This window comes from Meriones unguiculatus, chromosome 6, assembly GCF_030254825.1.
Source record: "Meriones unguiculatus strain TT.TT164.6M chromosome 6, Bangor_MerUng_6.1, whole genome shotgun sequence".
Taxonomy (NCBI): domain Eukaryota; kingdom Metazoa; phylum Chordata; class Mammalia; order Rodentia; family Muridae; genus Meriones; species Meriones unguiculatus.
Window position 1 is genome coordinate 131,397,536 of NC_083354.1, and position 20,516 is coordinate 131,418,051.

General features: G+C 39.2%; 1 protein-coding gene and 1 non-coding gene across 2 annotated transcripts in view; both read right to left on the reverse strand.

Moving 5' to 3' along the window:
- Cnbd1 (cyclic nucleotide binding domain containing 1) overlaps positions 1-20,516 on the reverse strand; it is a 371,846-nt gene that overhangs the window by 130,483 nt on the left and 220,847 nt on the right. Inside the window, 1 exon segment of the mRNA XM_060384618.1 lies at positions 17,533-17,678. Coding sequence (XP_060240601.1) covers positions 17,533-17,678 — 146 coding nt within the window.
- Positions 13,139-13,242, reverse strand: LOC132655042 (U6 spliceosomal RNA). The gene has a single exon (XR_009592624.1). It is a non-coding gene; the product is annotated as a U6 spliceosomal RNA (small nuclear RNA).

Genomic DNA, 20,516 nt, shown 5'->3' on the forward strand with positions numbered 1-20,516 from the left:
AATGTTAAAAATACAACTTGAAACATGCCCTTCACAAGTGTATTCACACAATATCATCTGATTAATAAAATATTGGGAAACTTTGTTTCCAAGTGTTCACACCCACACTTCATGGTGCTAACAATGTTGACATGATGCTGCTGCCAAGACAAACATCTTCAAACCAAAATAAAAAGGTGGGAAAATTAGAAGGTGCTGACATTTTCTAAGTATTTATTTATTTATTTATTTATTTATTTATTTTTATTTTATTATTTTTTTTATCAGTTACATTTTATTAACTCTGTATCCCAGCCGTGTCCCGATCCCTCATTCCCTCCCAGTCCCTCCCTCCCTCCCTCATCTCCACCCTGCCCCTTTCCAAGTCCACTGATGGGGGGACGTCCTCCCCATTCATCTGATCCTGTTTTATCAGGTATCTTCAGGACTGGCTGCAAAGCCCTCCTCTGTGGCCTAACAGGACTGCTCCTCCCTTCGGGGGTGGGGAGACCAAAGAGCCAGTCATTGAGTTCCTGTTTAAGAAAAAAAAAACTTGTTAGTCATGAATGGAATTGGTTGTATAATGTGGAGGTCATTTTTCTTGGAAAGGTTTTCTCTGGTTCATCTTTGGAACTTTGCTTTGCCCATGGTATCAAAAGGTTTCCTGTCCCAATTCTGGGCTTACCTGTATTTGATCTAGGTGTCACCTAGAATTCACCTTTTAAAAATTGCATTAGTCCCATGTGTTTCTCAATAAACCTCAGTCCTAGAGAAAAAAAAAAGAAAAAAAAAAAGAAATAGTCCTTGTTTCCCTCAATTTGGGAAACCAATTGGTTACTGAGCTACCACAGGCTACATCTGAGTGGAGGTTTTAGGTTATATCCATACATGGTCCTTGGTTGAATGTCAGTCTCAGAAAAGACCCTGTGCCCAGATATATTTGGTCCTTGTGGAGCTCCTATCCTTTCCCCATCAGACTAACTCCCCTTCTTTCTTATGATTCCCTGTACTCTGCCAAAGGTTTGGTCATGAGTCTTTGCTTTGAAAACACTGCTAGTTAGAGTCTTTCAGATGCGCTCAGTAGACTCCTGTCATACGTTCAATGCACATCCCATCTGTCTTTCTAACCGAGGATTGATCATCTTACCCCATGTCCGCTCAATTGATTATCTTTTTTAGGTGTATAGATTTCATTATGTTTATCATATCTTATAGGTCTATATAAGTGAGTATATCCCATGTTTGTCTTTCTCCTTCTGGGATATTTCACTCAGAATGATCTTTTCTAGATCCCACCATTTGCCTGCAAATTTCATGATTTCCTCCTTTTTGATTGCTGAGTCGTATTCCATTGTGTAAAAATACCACAATTTCTGTACCCATTCCACCGTTGATGGACATCTGGGTTGTTTCCAGGTTCTGGCTATTACAAATAAATCTGCTATAAACATGGTTGAGCAAGTATCCCTTTTGTGTACTTGAACGAACTTTGGGTATATACCTAGCAGTGGTATAGCTGGGTCTTGAGGAAGCACTATTCCTATTTGTCTTAGAAAGCGCCAGATAGCTTTCCAGAGTGGTTGTACCAGTTTACATTCCCACCAGCAGTGGAGGAGGGTTCCTCTTTCTCCACAACCTCTCCAGCATGTGTTATTGCTTGAGTTTTTCATCTTGGCCATTCTGATGGGTGTAAGGTGATATCTCAGGGTCGTTTTGATTTGCATTTCCCTGATGGCTAATGAGGATGAGCATTTCTTTAAGTGTTTTTCTGCCATTCGATATTCCTCTGTCGAGAATTCTCTGTTTAGCTCTGTTCCCCATTTTTTAATTGGATTACTTGGTTTTGCTGCTTTTCAGCTTCTTTAGTTCTTTGTATATACTGGATATTAGTCCTCTGTCAGATAAAGGGTTAGTGAAGATTCTTTCCCAATCTGTAGGCAGTCGTTTTGTTTTGATGATGGTATCCTTTGCTTTACAGAAGCTTTTCAGTTTCATGAAGTCCCATTTATTGATTGTTGCTCTTAGAGCCTGTGCTGTTGGTGTTCTGTTCAGGAAGTTGTCTCCTGTGCCAATGAGTTCTAGGCTGTTCCCCACTTTTTTTTTTCCAATTGATTTAGGGTATCTGGTTTTATATTGAGGTCCTTGATCCACTTTGACTTTAGTTTTGTGCAGGGTGATAATTCTAAGTATTTTTTTTCTGGTGTCTTAGTAAGCTATAACATCCTTAAAAATGTCCTGTAATTCTCTATTATAGAAGCTGAATCTTGTGTATATATATAATATGTATATATATACACACATATATATGTAATATGCATATTATATATGTATATATGTACATATATATGTATATATATATTATCCTTGAATCATATGTTTGCAGTATAAGTAGTTAAATTGTAAAGGGGATAACCCATGTGTAAGTGCAGGACAATTTTAACCCAGGAACATGGCTGCTCTGGCAAAGGATTATATCCAAAGACCTTCTACATCTATGTAATCTGGATGAAATACTGACATGCCCTTAGCATACACCTTTAAACCCTGATGGTGACGATAAGGTTACTGTGCAGAAGGGAGCACCCAAGTTTGAAAGCAACCTCTATGTGAAGGGCAAAGTGATGAATCAGAGAAAGATTTGACAGAATGAGTCAGAGGTAGGATACACTCAACTTTGAGGAGAACACCACAGGAAAGAGAAGCTACTTAAGAGTAGCAATGGGAGAAAGGAGACATGATTTTACTGAGAGAAGAAGAGGTGTTGTGTTGTGTTGTGTTGTGTTATGTTGTGTAAAACTGGGACACTTTTACAGAGATAGGATGGAGAGAGAACAAGCTAGACACAGAAGAAGACTGAATGAGCCAGAGAGTGAGAAGGAGCCAGTAGACATTATTGCCAGAGTTAGTTTGAGGGCAAGCAGAGCAATTCAGTCAGAAGCCGAGAGAAGCAAGTTTGAATCATTCAGTTTGGAGAGGTGTTTGGCTGGAGCAGCTAAGTTGAACGAGCCACCTAGAGTTCAGAAAGAGCTAGAGGGGGGAGTTTATTCAGCCATGATTCTCAGGGGCTTAAACATTTTAAGCCTAGGTCAGCAGATGGAGGCTGGAAGCTGAAGACTTCAAGGTTTGGGTTAAAGAAGATAGATTGTACAAAGCTAGAAGTTTCCAGGCCTAGGCCTAGGGAACCCTGGAATAGATAAAGAAATGTTCTGGGCTCAGCCCAACCCATGTATTTGCACAGCTTGTACATAGCTCTCATCTGAGGAAAAAAACATTTACATATAAGACTTTAAATTTCAATACCTATATTTAGAGAAGGTTGTGTCTATGAAAGGAATAGCTATAGAAAACTCAGGAATTTAAACCAGAAATGCAATGATCTTGGTTTGGAAGTCCCTGCATTTTTATTTTACACTGTATATCCCAGCTGTAGACCCCTCTACCCTCCCCTCCCAATCCTAACTTCCCTCCCTCTTCTCCTCCAAGCCCCTCCCCTCCCCCCAGTTCACTGATAGGAGAGGTCCTCCTCTGCTTCCATCTGTCCCTAGCCTTTCAGGTCTCATCAGGACTGGCTGCATCTTCTTCCTCTGCGCTCTCGTAAGGCTGCTCCCCCCTCAGGAGGAGGTGATCAGAGAGCCATCCACTGAGTTTTTGTCAGAGACGGCCCTTTTTCCCATTATTAGGGACCCCACTCAGAGTCTGAGCTGTCACGGGCTACATTTGTGCATGGGTTCTAGGTTGTCTCCATTAATGGTCCTTGGTTGGACTATCAGTCTCAAAAAAGACTCCTGTGCCCAGAATTTTTGTTTCTGTTGCTCTCCTTGAGGAGCCCCAGTCCCCTCCAGGTCTTTCTATCTCGCCCTTCTTTCATAAGATTCCCTGCACTCTGCCCAAAGTTTGGCTATGAGTCTTAGCATCTAATTTAATATCCTTCTGGGTAGAGTCTTTCAGAGGCCCTCTGTGCTAGGCTTCTGCTGGAGAGAATGTGGAGAAAGGAGAACCCTTCTCCATTGCTGGTGAGAATGTAAACTTGTACAACCACTTTGGAAATCAATCTGGCGCTTTCTCAGACAATTAGGAATAGTGCTACCTCAAGATCCAGCTATACCACTCCTAGGCATATATCCAAAAGATACTCAAGTATAACATAAAGACATTTGCTCAACCATGTTCATAGAAGCTTTATTTGTAATAGCCAGAATCTGGAAATAACCCAGATGTCTCTCAACTGAGGAATGGATACAGAAATCGTGGTACATTTACACAATGGAATACTATACAGCAATTAAAAACAAGGAAATCATGAAATTTGTAGACAAATGGTGGGAACTAGAAAAGATTATCCTGAGTGAGGTATCCCAGAAGCAGAAAGACACACATAGTATATACTCACGTATATGTGGATATTAGATATATAATATAATATAATATAATATAATATAAACAAATAAAATCTGTACTCATGAAGAAGCCAAGCAAGAAGGAGGACCCTGGGTAAGATGCTCAATCCTCATTCAGAAAGGCAAATGGGATAGAGGAAGAAAAGAAGGAGCAAGTCTCTACTTAAATAAGCCAGATGTGATAATAAAATATTATCATGTGGTTATGTGTTAATTTCTTCTGTAACAATTCACATCAGTATGATAAAGCTGTTTCATAGTAATATCCCTTATAATTCATCGAACATCAGTAGCCATTGTACATGGTCTAATTAGGACATGACTGTCACACTAGGCATTGAAATCATAAGCAGCACAGTCCAAATTAAATATGGTCAACTTGGGGATGATGGTAACTTCACTGATCTCAAGAAAATATTCCTTGTTCTTCTGGGTTTGCCAGTGACAGAAACTTCTGTATATAATCTCTGTTTAGGTGAGTTTCTGTTTTGTGCAGGGTGATAAAGATAGATAGATAGATAGATAGATAGATAGATAGATAGATAGATAGATATACCCACACATCCACACACACACACACACACACACACACACACACACACACACATATATATATATATATATATATATATATATATATATATATATGGGTCTAATTGCAATTTTCTACATGGACATCCAGTTAGACCAGCATCTTTTGTTCAAGATGTTATCTTTTTCCATTGTATGATTTTGACATCTTTGTCAAAAATCGGGTGATCATAGGTGTGTGGGTTTATTTCTGGGTCTTAGATTCCATTGATCCAACAATCTTTTTCTACCCGTCTTACACCCATCATGATGGCTAAGATCAAAAAAGCAAGTGACAGTACATTTTGGAGAGGATGTGGAGAAAGGGAAACAGTTTTCCATTGCTGGTGGAAGTACAAACTTGTAAAACAGCTTTGGAAATCAATCTGGCGCCTTCTCAGAAAACTGGGAATGGTGCTACCTCATGACCCAGCCATACCACTTCTGGGTATATGCCTGAAAGATGCTACACCGCAACAAGGACATTTGCTCAGCCATGTTTATAGCAGCTTTGTTCGTAATAGCCAGAATCTGGAAACAACCCAGATGCCCCTCAACCAAAGAATGAATACAGAAATTATGGTACAGTTACACAATGGAATACTACTCAGCTATTAAAGACGAGGAAATCATGGAATTTGCAGGCGAATATATAGAACTAGAGAAGAACATCCTGAGTGAGGTATTCCAGACCCAGAAAGACACACGTGGTATACACTCATCTACCACAGAGATCCTCCGAAAGGCTCTACCCAAAGGAGGATTGAAACCAATGCTGAGACACATACCGAAACTTTAGGCAGAGTGCAGAAAGTCTTATGGAAGAACAAGGAGGTGGGGATAGAGGAACATGGAGGGGACAGGAGCCCCACAAGGAGACCAACAAAGCTAAAGGCTCTGAGCCCAAGGGGTTCTGCAGAGATTGATGCACCAAGGAGAGGACCTCGACCCCTTGCACAGAGCCCGTTCTATTGGAGCTGAATCACTGATAGGAAAATGAGTGAAAGTTTTCATAGAGAAAAATGAAACAAAGGGAGAAGCTTTTGGGAAACACTTTAGTAAAATGGGGGCAGAAGTCACAAAATAAAGAATGAATGCAATTTTCATAGATGTCGAGGCAATCCTTCTTCACGAAAGGACTTTCTAATTAAAGCATCCCTCTCTTGAGGTATCTGGATAAGAATAATGTTAATAAAAATTATGTTAAGACAAATTACAAGGATTACAATATTTAAATCTGATCCTTCCTATCCAAGTTTGTAACAGAGGGAAAACATTAAAAAAGAAAATTTAAAAATTGATATTTTTCATATAATCTATGAAATAGATTTCATAATCTGTGACTATGGAGTTTCCTTTTTGACTGACTGCAAAAGTTTAATAGAAAACTGGATTTAGTGTTTTGAAAATCAGTCTCTTCTTGGGCTGGTAAAATTTCACCTGGTGCTTTCTACAGACTCTGAAGCAAGCAACAGTTCATAGGAGGTCCTGGTGTTCTGAAAGCTAGCATCAAAATGCTACAGTTAGTGTCGTGCTGTTGTGTAAGTACCTGTTTCAGAAGCATTTTTAATTTACTATATTTTTCAGTGATGATGGGCTATTGGGACACAAACCATTTAGCTTGAGGAATAGTTTCATTTAGTTACAATTAAATTAGTTGCATATTTATGAATATTACATAAAAACAATTTGTTATTTATTCATTTTGAATACATACATAACAGATTTAAACCCACAAGTCTTTTTTATTAGAATTCCTTGCACAATTGGGCACACTCATTATTCAAAAACGTTTGCTTATTTATTTTGTAAGTATGTATACATGTGAGGGTTATTAATTTGTTAGTAAAAAACTGTATTCAGTCATTCAGCCTCTCTGGCGAAGAGAGGTTTATTATATGAGCTTAGATGAACAAAAAATTTTAAGAATTTAACATTTTTCTTCATCCCTGCTTCTTTTGTCTTGGTGTAAATTTTATTTCTTAGGATAAGAACAAAGACACTACAGAAACTTCAGAAGCTATGTGTGGGATTTCATAGAAGTAACACGTTAGCTAAGTTTTACAACAGATTAGTGTAAAAGAAACTTTTATGTTCCCATTTCAATTGTTGTCTTCGAGGCTTACTGCCTCCTTCTGCTAACCTAGGCCTAGTCCTGGAAGCTTCTAAGCTTTGACAAAATCTGACCTAGGTGTAAACTTTTTAAGCCTCTGATTTACTGCTTAATGAGCTTACCCTTTCTTGTTCTTACTGAGCTCTGGGCTGGCTTCAACTCCATGGTTCTGGCTCAAACTTTTTTCACAGCGGACTTATTTAATCTGGCTTTCCTTCTGGCCTCTGAATTGCTCTGCTTGGCCTCAAACTAACTCCAGCAGTCTTTTCTATTCTTCTGGATTCTTCTCATTCTCTGGCTCATTCTGTCTTCTCCTGTGTTTAGCTTGTTCTCTCATTCAACCTCTCTCTGTAAAACTTCCAACCAAGGACAATTCATGGATAGGACCTAAAACCCTGGCTCAGAGGTAGCCCATAGACTCAGTCTCCAAGTGGGTTCCCTAATAATGGGAATAGGAGTTTTCTCTGGCATGAACTCAGTGGCAGGCTCTCTGATCACCTCCACCTGGGGGGTGCAGCTTTGTAAGACCACAGAGGAAGACAATGCAGCCAGTCCTGATGAGACCTGATATGCTAGGGTCAAATAGAAGAGGAGGAGGACCTCTCCTATCAGTGGACTATGGGAGGGGCAGAGGGGGAGAAGAGGGAGGGAGGGCAGGATTGAGAGGAGATGAGGGAGGGGGCCACATCTGGGATACAAATTGAATAAATCATAATAAGTGATAATTTAATCAACCTAAAAAAAACTTTCCTGGTAAAACTGCCTTCTCTCTCTCTCTTTCTTTCTCTCCATTGCCCATTAAGCAGCTTCCCTTTTTTCTCTCTTCTCTTGAGAGTTGGTCATATCCTATTCTGTCAAATCTTTCTGTGAGTCATCACAATTTCTGCCACTCAATTAGCCATCATTTTAAAATATGATCATTTTAAAATACTTCTATAAACTATCTTTACCTTCATTGTTTGGGATTAAAGGCATGTGCCATAATGGACCCAAGCTTTTCTTTACCTGAAGCTTGCTCTCTACCAGGCTGGCCTTGAATTCAGATCTGCTTGCCTTTGCCTCCTGGATTAAAGGTGTGTTTGTATTCTAGTGTGATCAGACAGACCTAGAAGGTCTTTGAATATGATCTTTTGCCAGAGCAGCCATGTTTTAAATTAAAATTCTTCAGGAGGTTAGGGAACTGTGCAGTGAAGATGAGATGTGCATTTGAATCATATTTAATCACCCTTCAATTTTTGTGGTAGTCATCGATTACATGATTTGTTTTTGGAAAGTCTGGACACAACACAATGGCTCAGTTTGTTTATGTGTCTGCACATCTGGCTAAGGTTCTATTAGGTCAAGTTCACCTGGTCAGACAAATCCCCATAGTAGAGTCTCAAAATGACAATCTAGTTTTCCCAGAAATCACTCCACCAAGTGGTAAAGTATTAGATGTCCCAAAGCCAGTCTTTCACATTGTTGACAATTCTGGGAGCTTCAACAGCTGAGCAAGCCACAGCCACAGGGAACTACATGGAGGACATGACACAACTTTGAGATCTAAAGGATGCTATGGACCACTGTTTTTAGTCTTTTAGTTTTTATTAATAGTCAAAGTATTTTAATTTCTACATAGTGCAAATTATTCAATTGTTTGTCACTTATAAATGACAAAGACAGACTTAACCTATTGTCAATAAAAATTAATTGGTAATTTAATAGTTTAACAGTTTTTACTTCCTCTATTTAGTCTTTGATACATTTTGGGCAATCAATTGTACAAACATTATTATTTGTTGTATGAATACAGTTGACCAAGCCACATGCCATTGGACTGTATTAAAAATATAACCTAAGAATAAATCATTGAATTAAGTTATTACTTATGGCCTTTATCTTATTATAGTGAGCGACATAGCTGTCGTTACACTGATAGTGCACTGCTTTGATGCCATGCATATTTGCAATAATTTCTGAAATCAATATATTTGGGCCCCTTTTATTTTGTTTTTATTTCTGTTTTCCAATATATTTGAAGTTTTCTGAATGCTCTAAATTCTGTATGAATTTTAGAAGCAGCTTATCCGTTTGTGTAAAAAGACACCTGGACTTTGTTTGATATGTACATTAACTTAGATATCGCTATATTAAGTCCTTTAAAGTAGAATTATTTGGTGAGTTTCTATTTAGTTAGATATTGAAAGATAGATCTCAAAACTGCTTTGTTGCTTTTAATACTAAGTCTTGCATTTCTTTGGTTAAATTTAGTCCCGGTTAGAACATTCTGCTCTTTGGTTGGTAATAGAACTAAGAGCCTCAACTTTAATTTCAGATTATCCATTGATTTTCTATGAATGCTTTTTCCATTGTGGAACTATTTAAAACATTTTATTACAAATGATTCTCAAATTATGATAGAATTAAAAAATAAATCAGGTCAAAAATGTATTGGACACACCTATCCCACTGTGCATGACAGCCTTACAAGCCAGTACACTGCAGAAACTCTCCAGTCTGATTGACAATACTTTCTCTCTAGTTCTGCAGACCAACATGAAACAGCATCATGAAATCTGCCTATAGTTTGAAGGACCACAGATCAACACCTAATGCATGCAATACACTGACTGCCATCTCCATCCCTTATCTTCAGTAATTTTGAGGCAGTTATTATAAGTAATCTTTAATTATAGGACTATATAGTAAATAATATAAGACAGAATGCTTAAATCCATGATTACTTAGAAACATTTCTATACTTGATTCACTTAAGTCATAATATTGTTTCTTTTTATATATGTATTTTTTTTTTTTTGCTCATAGAAACAAATCTTTAAGAATCTGTATGGATAAAGGTAAATTCAGGAAACTTTCTTAAATAATGCAGCTTAAAAGAACTAATAGACATATAAAAAGACCAGAAGGCACAAACACCTGTCCAGAATTGCACTAGAAAAAGGAGCCTCTGTGGCAGATTGAAGGTCATCAGTCTGGGGACAATGGGCTGCATGTGGGAAGAATAAATCACAGCAGACAGAGCGACACACTCCCAAACAAAGCGAATGGAGAGACGCGGACACCAAGCTAGACTTTTTCCACGAGGCGGATGAACAAAGGGAACTACGAAGTGTGTGTATGGAACGAGCGGACACTTTGAGCGGGAACATCGGAGCTGTTAGAGCTACATGTCTTAAAAATGCCAAGGAATTTGGATAAAGGGAGATGGAAAAAAAAAACAGAGATTTATAAATTTTTAAAGAACTAGAAAATACAAGTTAAAATTTTGTATGTTATAAAATCACGTATGAGTTGGTATTTTATTAAGAACTATGGTAAAGTATTAATATGCTATACAATCAGAATAAATGTTTCTTTCTAATTTTATTTATTTATTCAGTTTATTCACTTTGTATCCTTGCTATAGCACCCTCCCTCATTCAATCCGAATCACACCCGCCTTCTCAATTCTCCTCCCATGCTCCTCCCCAAGTCCACAGATAGGGGAGGTCCTCCTCTCCTTCCATCTGACCCTCATCAGGCCTGGCTGCATTCTCTTTCTCTGTGGCTTGGTAATGCTGCCATACACCTCATGGGGAGGTGATCAAAGAGCCAGCCACTGAGTTCATGTCAGAGACAGGCCCTATTCCCTTTGCTAGGGAACCCACTTGGACACTGAGCTGCCATGGGTTACATCTGTGCAGGGGTTCTACGTTATCTCCATGAATGGTTTGGTTGGAGTATCAGTCTCAGAAAAGGCTCCTGGGCCCAGAATTGTTGCTTCTGTTGCTCCTCTTGTGGAGCTCCTGTCCCCTCCAGCTCTTTCTATCTTCTATTTATTTTGTAAGATTCCATGCACTCTCTCCAAAGTTAGGATATGAGTCAGCATCTGCTTTGCTACCCTGCTGGGTAGAGTCTTCCAGGGCCCTCTGTGGTTGGCTCCTATCTTGTTCCCTGTTTTCTCCCTCTTCGACAATGTCCATTCCTTTTCCTTTTCTGAGTGAAGATTGACCATCTTATCCAGGGTTCTCCTTCTTGTGTAGCTTCTTTAGGTGTACAGATTTTAGTATGTTTATCCAATATTAAATGTCAAATATCCACATATAAGTGAGTATATACCATATGTGTGTCATTCTGCTTCTGGGATACCTCACTCATAATAATTTTTTATAGTTTCCCCCATTTGCCTATAAATTTCATGATTTCCTTGTTTTTAATTGCTGAATAGCATTCCATTCTGTAATATACTACAATTTCTGTATTCATTCCTCCATTGAGGGACATCTGGGTTGTTTTCAGATTCTGGCTATTACGAATAATGCTGCTACAAACATGGTTGAGCAAAAGTCCTTATTGTATACTTGAGCATCTCTTGGATATATGCTCAAGTGGTATAGCTGGATCATGAGGATTATTTCTAATTGTCTGAGAAAGCGCCAGATTGATTTCTAAAGTGGTTGTATAAGTTTACATTCCCACCAGCAATGGAGGAGGTTTCCCCTTTCTCCATATCCTCTCCAGCATGTGTTGTCCCTTGAGTTTTTGATCTTAGCCTTTCTGATGGGTGTAAGGTGAAATTTCAGGGTCATTTTGATTGCATTTCCTTGATGACTAAGGATGTTGAGCATTTCTTTTTTTTTAATTTTTATTTTTATATTAATTAGTTTATTTACTTTTTATCCCAGCTGTAGTCTCTTCCCTCCTTCCCTCCCAGTTCCACCCTCCCTCCCTCATCTCCTCCCTGCCCCTAAGTCCACTGATAGGGGAGGTCCTCCTCCCCTTCCAACTGACCCTAGCTTATCAGGTCTCACCAGGACTGGCTGTAATGTCCTCCTCTGTGGCCTAGCATGGCTACTCCTCCCTCAGGGAGGAAGATCAAAGAACTCAATACTGAGTTCATGTCAGAGACAGTCTCTGTTCCCCTTACTAGGGTACCCACTTGGATGCTGAGCTGCAATGGGCTACTTCTGAGCAGGGGTTCTAAGTTATATCTAAACATGGTCCTTGGTTGGAAACTCAGTCTCAGAAAAGACACCTGTGCCCAAATATATTTGGTCCTTGTGGAGCTCCTGTCCTCTCCAGGTCATACTAAATCCCTCTTCTTTCATATGATTCCCGGCACTCTGCCCAAAGTTTGGTTATGAGTCTCAGTGTCTGCTCTGATACACTGCTTGCTAGGTAGAGTCTTTCAGAGGCCCTCTGCGGTAGGTTCTTGTCCTGTTTCTTGTTTTCTCCTACTTGCAATATCTATCCCATTTGTCTTTCTAAGTGAGGATTGATCATTTTACCCTGGGGTCCTCTTTCTTGTTCATCTCTCTTTTTTTTCCTTCCTCTTTCCTTTTTTTATTACTTTTTATATTAATCACAGTTTATTTACTTTGTATCCCAGCTGCAGCCCCCCTTCCTCATTCCCTCCCAATCCCACCCTCCCTCCATCATCTCCTTCCTGCCCTCTCCAAGTCCACTGATGGGGAGGCCCTCCTCCCCTTTCATCTGATCCTAGTTTATCAGGTCTCTTCAGGGCTGGCTACAATGTCCTCCTCTGTGACCTAGGGTGTACAGATTTTAGTATGTTTATCCTATCTTTCAGGTCTAATATCTACTTATAAGCGAGTATATACTGCAACCATTCTTTTAGTCTGTGTCTGCTTATTTTAGAGTTGAGTCTCTTGATGCTGATAGATAATAGTGACCAATGCATGTTAGTTCTTTTTATTGTGGATTTCGTGGTGTTACTGTGTTTCATTGCTTGTTTTCTTTAAATTTTTTGTTGTGAAGTTATCTATATCCTGTGTTTTCTTGGGTTTAGTTCATTTTGTTGGATTGAAGTTTTCCTTCTAGTATCTTCTGTAGGGCTGGCTTGCTGTGTAGATATTGTTTCTGTTTTTGTTTTGTCATGGAATATTTTGTTTTCTCCATCTATGTTGACTGAAAGCTTTGTTGGGTATAGTAGTCTGGCTTGGCATCTGTGGTGCCTCTTAGTCTACATGACATCTGCCCAGGCACTTCTGACTTTTGTAGTAGCTGTTGAGAAGTCTGGTGAGATTCTGATAGGTCTACTTTATATGTTACTTGGTCTTTTTCCCTTGCTGCTTTTAAAAAAAATATGGAATGCTTCATGAATTTGTGTGTCATTCTTGCGCAGGGGCCATGCTAATCTCTACCTCATTCCAATTTTAGTAAATGTGCTGCCGAAGCAACCACTTCTTTCTACATTTTTATGTAGAAATGTAAAATGTAGAAGCAACCACTTCTACATTTTTATTGTAGAACTTTCTTGCAAAATATAAATACCTAATTAAAGTATATGTGACTCTAAAATTATTGTAGGAATTAGCACATCCACACATGTAGAAGAAATAGAAAATGATTTTGCCTTTACTGCTCTTATATTAGCTTCTTTTAGTTTAATAAATATCTGAGCTATATGACTTTATAATGAAAAAAGGGTACATTTAGGACACAGTATGTTCTAACCAAAGATCACATATCACATTTGTTTGGCTACTGGTGAAGTCATATTTGGAGAATATACTGTGCTATGAGTGACAGTAGGAGTCAATCAAATATCTAACAGAAGCAAAGACAGGAATGTTAATACAGCCATATTTACTATTAGTATCATAATTCCCTACGCCTGAAGAGAAGGCAACCTTACTAGACCACAGAGGAAGACAATGCAGCCAGTCCTGGTGAGACCTGATAGGCAGGATCAGATGGAAGGGAAGGAGGACCTCGCCAATCAGGGGACTGGGGATGGGCATAGGAGGAGGAGAGGGAGGGATGGTTGGATTGGGAGGGGATGACAGAGAGGGCTACAGTTGGGATAGAATGTGAATAAAGTGTAATAAATAAAAATAAATTTAAAAAAGAACCCAGTGAATGGCATACATATTACCTTATAGCCAAATCACTGAAAAGAATCATCCATAAAGACCCACTCCAAAAGGCTCTACCACCTCCCAACACAATTAATTATGCATAGGTAGACAAGCCTTCAATCATAGTAGATTGCTGGGGAACATTTAAGTGCATGTATACTTAAAATGTCATTCTGGACCCACATGTAGTTTTAAATATAAATACATATATTTTAAAATTTTATTTATTAGTTAGGAGCCTGCCACAGAGGGCCTCCAAAAGGCTCTGCCCTGCAGTCTATCAAAGCAGATGCTGAGACTTATGGCCAACTGCTGGGCAGAGTGCGTGGAATTTTATGAAAGAAGTGGGAAATAGTAAGATCTGGAGAGGACAGGAGCTCCACAAGGAGAGGAACAGAACTCAAAAAATCTGAGTGCAGGCGTCTTTCCTGAGACTCATACTTCAACCAAGTACCATGCATGGAGATAACCTAGAACCCCTGCACAGATGTAGCCCATGGCAGTTCAGTGTCCAAGTAAGTTCCATAGTAATGGGATCAGGGACTGTCTCTGACATGAACTGATTGGACTGATCATTGATCACCTCACCCTAATGGGGGGGGGGAGCCGTACCAAGCCACAGAGGAAGACAATGCAGCTACTCCTGATGAGATCTGATAGACTAGGATCAGAAGAAACGAGAGGAAGACTTCCCCTATCCGTGGACTTGGGGAGGGACATGCATGGAGAAGGGGGAGGGAAGGTGACATTGGGAGGGGAGGAGGGAAGGGTTTAAGGGGGGATACAAAGTGAATAAAGTGTAATTAATAAAAATTAAAATAAAAAATGTTAAATTAAAAAGAATTTGTTCACTTTATATCCCAGTTGTAGCCTGCTCCCTCGTCTCCTCCTGGTCCCAACCTCCCTCGATCTCTCCCGCCACCCCATTCCCCTAGTCCATTGAAATGGGGAGTCCTCCTCCTCAACCTTCTGACCTAGCCTATCAAGTTTCATCAGGTCTTGCCTGGAAATAACTTGCTGGGGGAGAGTGATTAAAGAACGGGCAACAGAGTCAACAGAGCCCATGTCACAGACAGCCCTTGCTCCACTTTTATAGATATTTGTAAGTTTCTACTGTCGTGCTTTTACTCACTACCTTTTATGTGTAAGTACACATACCTATAAGCATATACATGTAAGTATATATACACAGAAGGTGGTAAAACTGTATATATATATATATATAAACTGTATATACATATATATACATACATATATATATATAGAGAGAGAGAGAGAGAAAGGCGTTCATGTACATATAAATGCATTCAGTACATACAATTCCATTAAACTGATGATAGCCAACATTTCATTGAAGGAAATTTAGGTTGTACCATAACATTTTACCATTAGAAATATAATTTCAGAACTTATAAAACAAAGCAGTTCTTAATTACTATCCTCAAGCTAATAAGAAAGCAATAGTGAACATTTGTTCTCTTTTGTTCCCCTTTGAAATAATTTTAATCAGGGCAAAACTCCTTTGATTTATTTTCCATCACTCAACTCTGATTAAATGGAGCCAATAATGACAGAAAACCATTTGGAAAAACCGTCAAAATATATAAATATTTTCAAAAATCACAAGTCTACAAGATTTCAATTCAGTTTTAAATGTCAGGTTCCTGACCAACTGCTTTCCACAAACAATGGCAAACACAGAGTGCAAGTTCAAAATTGGGCTAAAGTATGTTAAAAATTTCATTTATAAGAAGGATTCCTTTGCATGATATGTTAATGATTTGGGTATTCTCACCTGTAAACAATAATGACAATAATCATCATCATCATAATTTTATTTCTGTAAGGAATGAAAAAGAAATTTTCTTGACACACAAAAAAAATATGTCTTGATTGCCTTCTCTTCAAAGGTTCATGTGCATGAATTTATATTGAAGTAGCTCCTATAAGATAAGCATTATGTCTAATTATTCCTTTCCCTGTATTTAGGGTAGTATCTACCCTAACGGTAGGCAAGCACTCTAACCAATTTTGAAAGGCAGCTGGGGATTGCTTCTAAATTTGTACCATACATTGCTGTATGATTGTAAATCTAATTTAGGCACAATCCCGGACATGATGAACCAGAAGTCCAGGGAATTAAACCATTTTGTTTCAGGGGGTAATACGACTAATTTGGATATACTCAAAGTACACAAGCATATGTGTGGTGGTTTGACTAGGAATGACCACCTTAGACTCATGAGTTTGAACACTTGGTCTATAGGGAATGACATTATTAAGAGGTGTGGCCTTGTTGAAGTAGGTGTGGCCTGATTGGAGGAAGCATGCCACTATGAATTTGGGCTTTGAGGATCATATACTCAAGTTAGGCCTAGGAAGACAGTCTCCTTCTGCTACCTGTAGATAAATATGTTCAGCTCTCAGCTCCTTCTATAGCACCATGTTGGCCTGCACACTGCCATGTTTCCCGCCATGATGATAGTGGACTAAAGCTCTGAAATGTAAGCCAGCCCCAATTAAATATTTTCCTTCATAAGAGTTGCTGTGTTCCGTGGTCTATCCTGTTTGCCTTTCTGAATGAGGATTGAGCATCTTGCCCAGGGTCCTCCTTGCTTAGCTTCTTTAGGTATACAGATTTTAGTATGATTATCCTATATTATATGTCTAATATCCACTTATATGAGAGTATATACCATGTATGTCTTTCTGCTTCTGGAATACCTGGATCAGCATGATCATTTCTAGTTCCCATTGGAGAAATTTCAGAATATGGAGAAAACAGGGAACAGGACAGGAGCCTACCACAGAGGGCCTCTGAAAGACTCTGCCCAGCAGGGTATTAAAGCAGATGCTGAGACTCATAGCCAAAATTTGGGCAGAGAGCAGGGAATCTTATAAAAGAAGAGGGATATAGAAAGACCTCAAGGGGACTGGAGCTCTACAAGGAGAACAACAGAACCAAAATATCTGGGCACAGGGATCTTTTCTGAGACTGATACTCCAACTAAGGCTCATGCATGGAGATAACCTAGAACACCTGCATAGATATAGCCCATGGCAGCTCAGTCTTCAAGTAGATTTCCTAGTAAGGGGAACAGGCGCTGTCTATGACATGAATTCAGTGGCTGGCTCTTTGATCACCTCCCCTTGATTGTGGATCAGCCTTATCAGGCAAAAGAGGAAGATAATGCAGCCAGTTCTGATGAGACCCGATAGTTTTGGATGAAAGGGAAGGGGAGGAGGACCTCCCCTATTAGAGGACTGAGAAAGGGGCCTGGGAGGAGAAGAGGGAGAGAGGGTGGGATTGAGAGGGGATGAGAGATGAGACTACAGCTGGGATACAAAGTGAATAAATTGTAATAAATTAAAAAAATTAAAAATGAGTTGCTGTGGTCATGGTGTCTCTTTACAGCAATAGAACCCTAACTAAGACAATGTGCTATAAATTTTACTAAAGTGTGAGATGTTATTCAAATAACATTCCCTGAAAGTAGATTGTCTTTAAACAGTATATTTAGCATATCAAGTAAAATTATCAACATTTAAAAAAGCCAAGTTGACATACATATAAGCATTTCATTCTACCAGATTCCCCACATTAGTCACATACCTAAGCTATCTTTGATCCAGATTTGAGAAAAGATTTTCTTACTCAGAATTTTCAGATGCTTACTGCTGAGTTGAGAGGCTACCTCTGGAATTTTCTTCAGCATCTTGAACACAATGCTGTGTTCATGAGCTGTTCTGTGAGTTGGCCTTAGAAAAGAATGAAAGAGAGATTATAAATTCAGAGACCAAAGCAAAATAAAAACAAAACAAAAACAAAAAATACAAAGCTAATGTATTAGAAGAATTAAAATTTCCAATTTTTAATTTATTTTCATTTGTACTTTGTTTCAAAAGAACTACAACAAAACTACATTTGACTTTTGAATAAACTTTCAACGTTTACTCTCTTTCCAATAATAACTGGCTTCATGATGACTTAAACTTCAATAGAAACTAAATTACAATTAGATACTGGATAATTTTTTACACAAAAGGATGACCATTTTAGGTATTAACTAAAGAAGACTTTTTAGGAGTTCTCTGGTAGAACTTTTGGGGTCACTATCATATCATCTGCAAATAGTGATACTTTTACTTCCTCCTTGCTGATTTATATCCCCTTTATCTCCTTTAGTTGTCTTATTGCCCTATCTAGGACTTCCAATATTATGTGGAAGAGTTACAGAGAGAGTGGGGAGCCTTGCCTTATCTCTGATTTCAAAGGATTGATTTAAGTTTCTTTTCATTTAGTTTGATGTTGGCTATAGGCTTGCTGTATATTGTCTTTACTATGTTTACATATGTGCCTTGTATCTCTGATCTCTCCAAAACGTAAAACGTGAATGGGTATTAGATTTTGTCAAATGCTCTTTCAGCATTTGAAGAGATGATCCTGTGGTTTTTGCACTCCTACAGCTGAAAAAGTCCTTCAACAAAGAGGCTGGATACAAAATTAACAACAACAACAAAAAAAAAAAAAAGTAGCCTTCCTGTATACAAAAGACAAAAGGGGGAGAGATCCAAAATAGCCACAGTTTCTGACCAGCAGCACAGCAGGGACAGCACAGTGACAGAACTGTGGGCCCTAAAACATGAGAGATTGTGTTTCACAGGTGAGAGGAAACCCCATGGTGTGGGAATCAGTCTGGTTCAGGTCACCCAGCTAAACCACAGAAGAGTTCTCAGATCCAGTGGGTACTTGGTCGCCAACCCAGAGTCACATGTCTGTGTGCTCTGATCACTGTCCCAGACTGAATTGTGGGTACCACAACACCAGAGCCTGAGTTTCTCTGTTGGGAAGAAACCCATTAATGAGGGAAACAGCAGGTCCACTCTCTAGATCACTCAGCCAACCCTCCTCCCCCATCCCGAAAAGTTTCTGGGCTAAGTTCCCAGGTTCTTGGAGGTGCCAGGCACCCAATCTACAGTGAAGCAGAGTCACTCTTCCTGCGTGCTCAATTTGTCATCCCAGAAGGAACTGGGGACACTAAAACACCACAGACTGGGTCTTCCTGTTGGGAGGAAACCCCACCATAGGGAAAACATCAGCTCTAACCTCAGGACCCGAAACTCCAGAAAAGTTTCTGGGTTCCCGCAGGCTCCAGGCTCTAGCCTCTTTCTGCATGCATGAGCACTGTGCTCACATCCCACTGATTACCACGAGGCTACTGGGACACACAGCTCCAACCTCAGACCTATAGAAGCCTCAGAGCCACTGGATCAGCCCCCAGATACTGCTCCAAGGTGCAATCAGATATCCTGAGCTAAACTGACAAAACCGCTGGACTCCCTGGTTCTTCAAGAAGGCTATGCCTAGCAAACACAGAGTAAGAGCAGCAGCACCTCACTAAATTCAGAGCAAGAAACCCAGGAGCAGGACAGTTATCTCCAGGACTTCTCCTTGTGAAAGGAGAGCAGTTACCACACAGGTTTATATGCCTGTGGCAATTCCTGAGACACACCGTCATTCAGTTGACCATACCCAAAAAGCTGAGGAGGTCTCCTTCAGAACCCTGCTAATGGGATTCTCCCCACCCCAGGATTCCAGAATGCACCAGAAATTAACAGCCAACACCTGAGACAGCCAGATGGGTAGAGGCCAGCGTAAAAGCACGACCAACAAAAGCCAAAGTAATATGGCATCCCCAGAACCCAGTTATCTAGGGGAAAGTAACCCTGGACACCCTAACATAAGTGAAATTTAAGAAGATGACTTTACATCTATGCTTATGAAGAGGATAATGGAGAAAACAAAATAAAATACATAAAGAATTAGAGGAAGATAACATCAAACAGATTATAGCCATCCTTAAAGAAATACTGGAAAATGCAGCCAAACTGTTTGTGGCTTTCAGAGAGGAAATGATTAAATCACTGAAAGAAATAAAAGAAACAGGAATGTTCAGAAAACAGGTGAAGGAAGTGAAGGAAAAACAGGAAAATACAGTCAGACAGGTGAAGGAAATCAACAAAACAGTTCAAGATCTGAAGATAGAATTGGAAAAATTAAAGAAAACACAAACAGAGGAAATCATGGAGAGGAAGAACTTAGGAAAGAAAACAGAAACTACAGAGGTTAACATAACCAACAGACTACAAGAGATGAAAGAACGAATCTCAGGTGTGGAAGATACAGTGGAAGAAATTGATGTAGCCATCAAAGTAAACAATAAATCTAAAAAATTCCTGATACAAACCATCCAAGAAATCCAAGACAACATGAAAAGAAAACAAAACAAAACAACAACAACAAAAAAAAAAACCTAAGAATAATAGGAATAGAGGAAAAAGAAGATTCCCTCCTCCAAGGCCCAGAAATTATTTTCAACAAAATCATTAAAGAAAATTTCCCCAACTTAAAGGAGATGCCTATAAGCATACAAGAGGCCTACAGAACACTTCATAAATTAGACCAGAAAAGAAAATCCTCCCGCCACACAATAATCAAAATGGTAAGTATACCGAACAAAGAAAAAAATATTAAAAGCTGCAAGGGAAAAAGGCCAAATAACATATAATGGCAAAGCCATCAGACTCACACCTGAC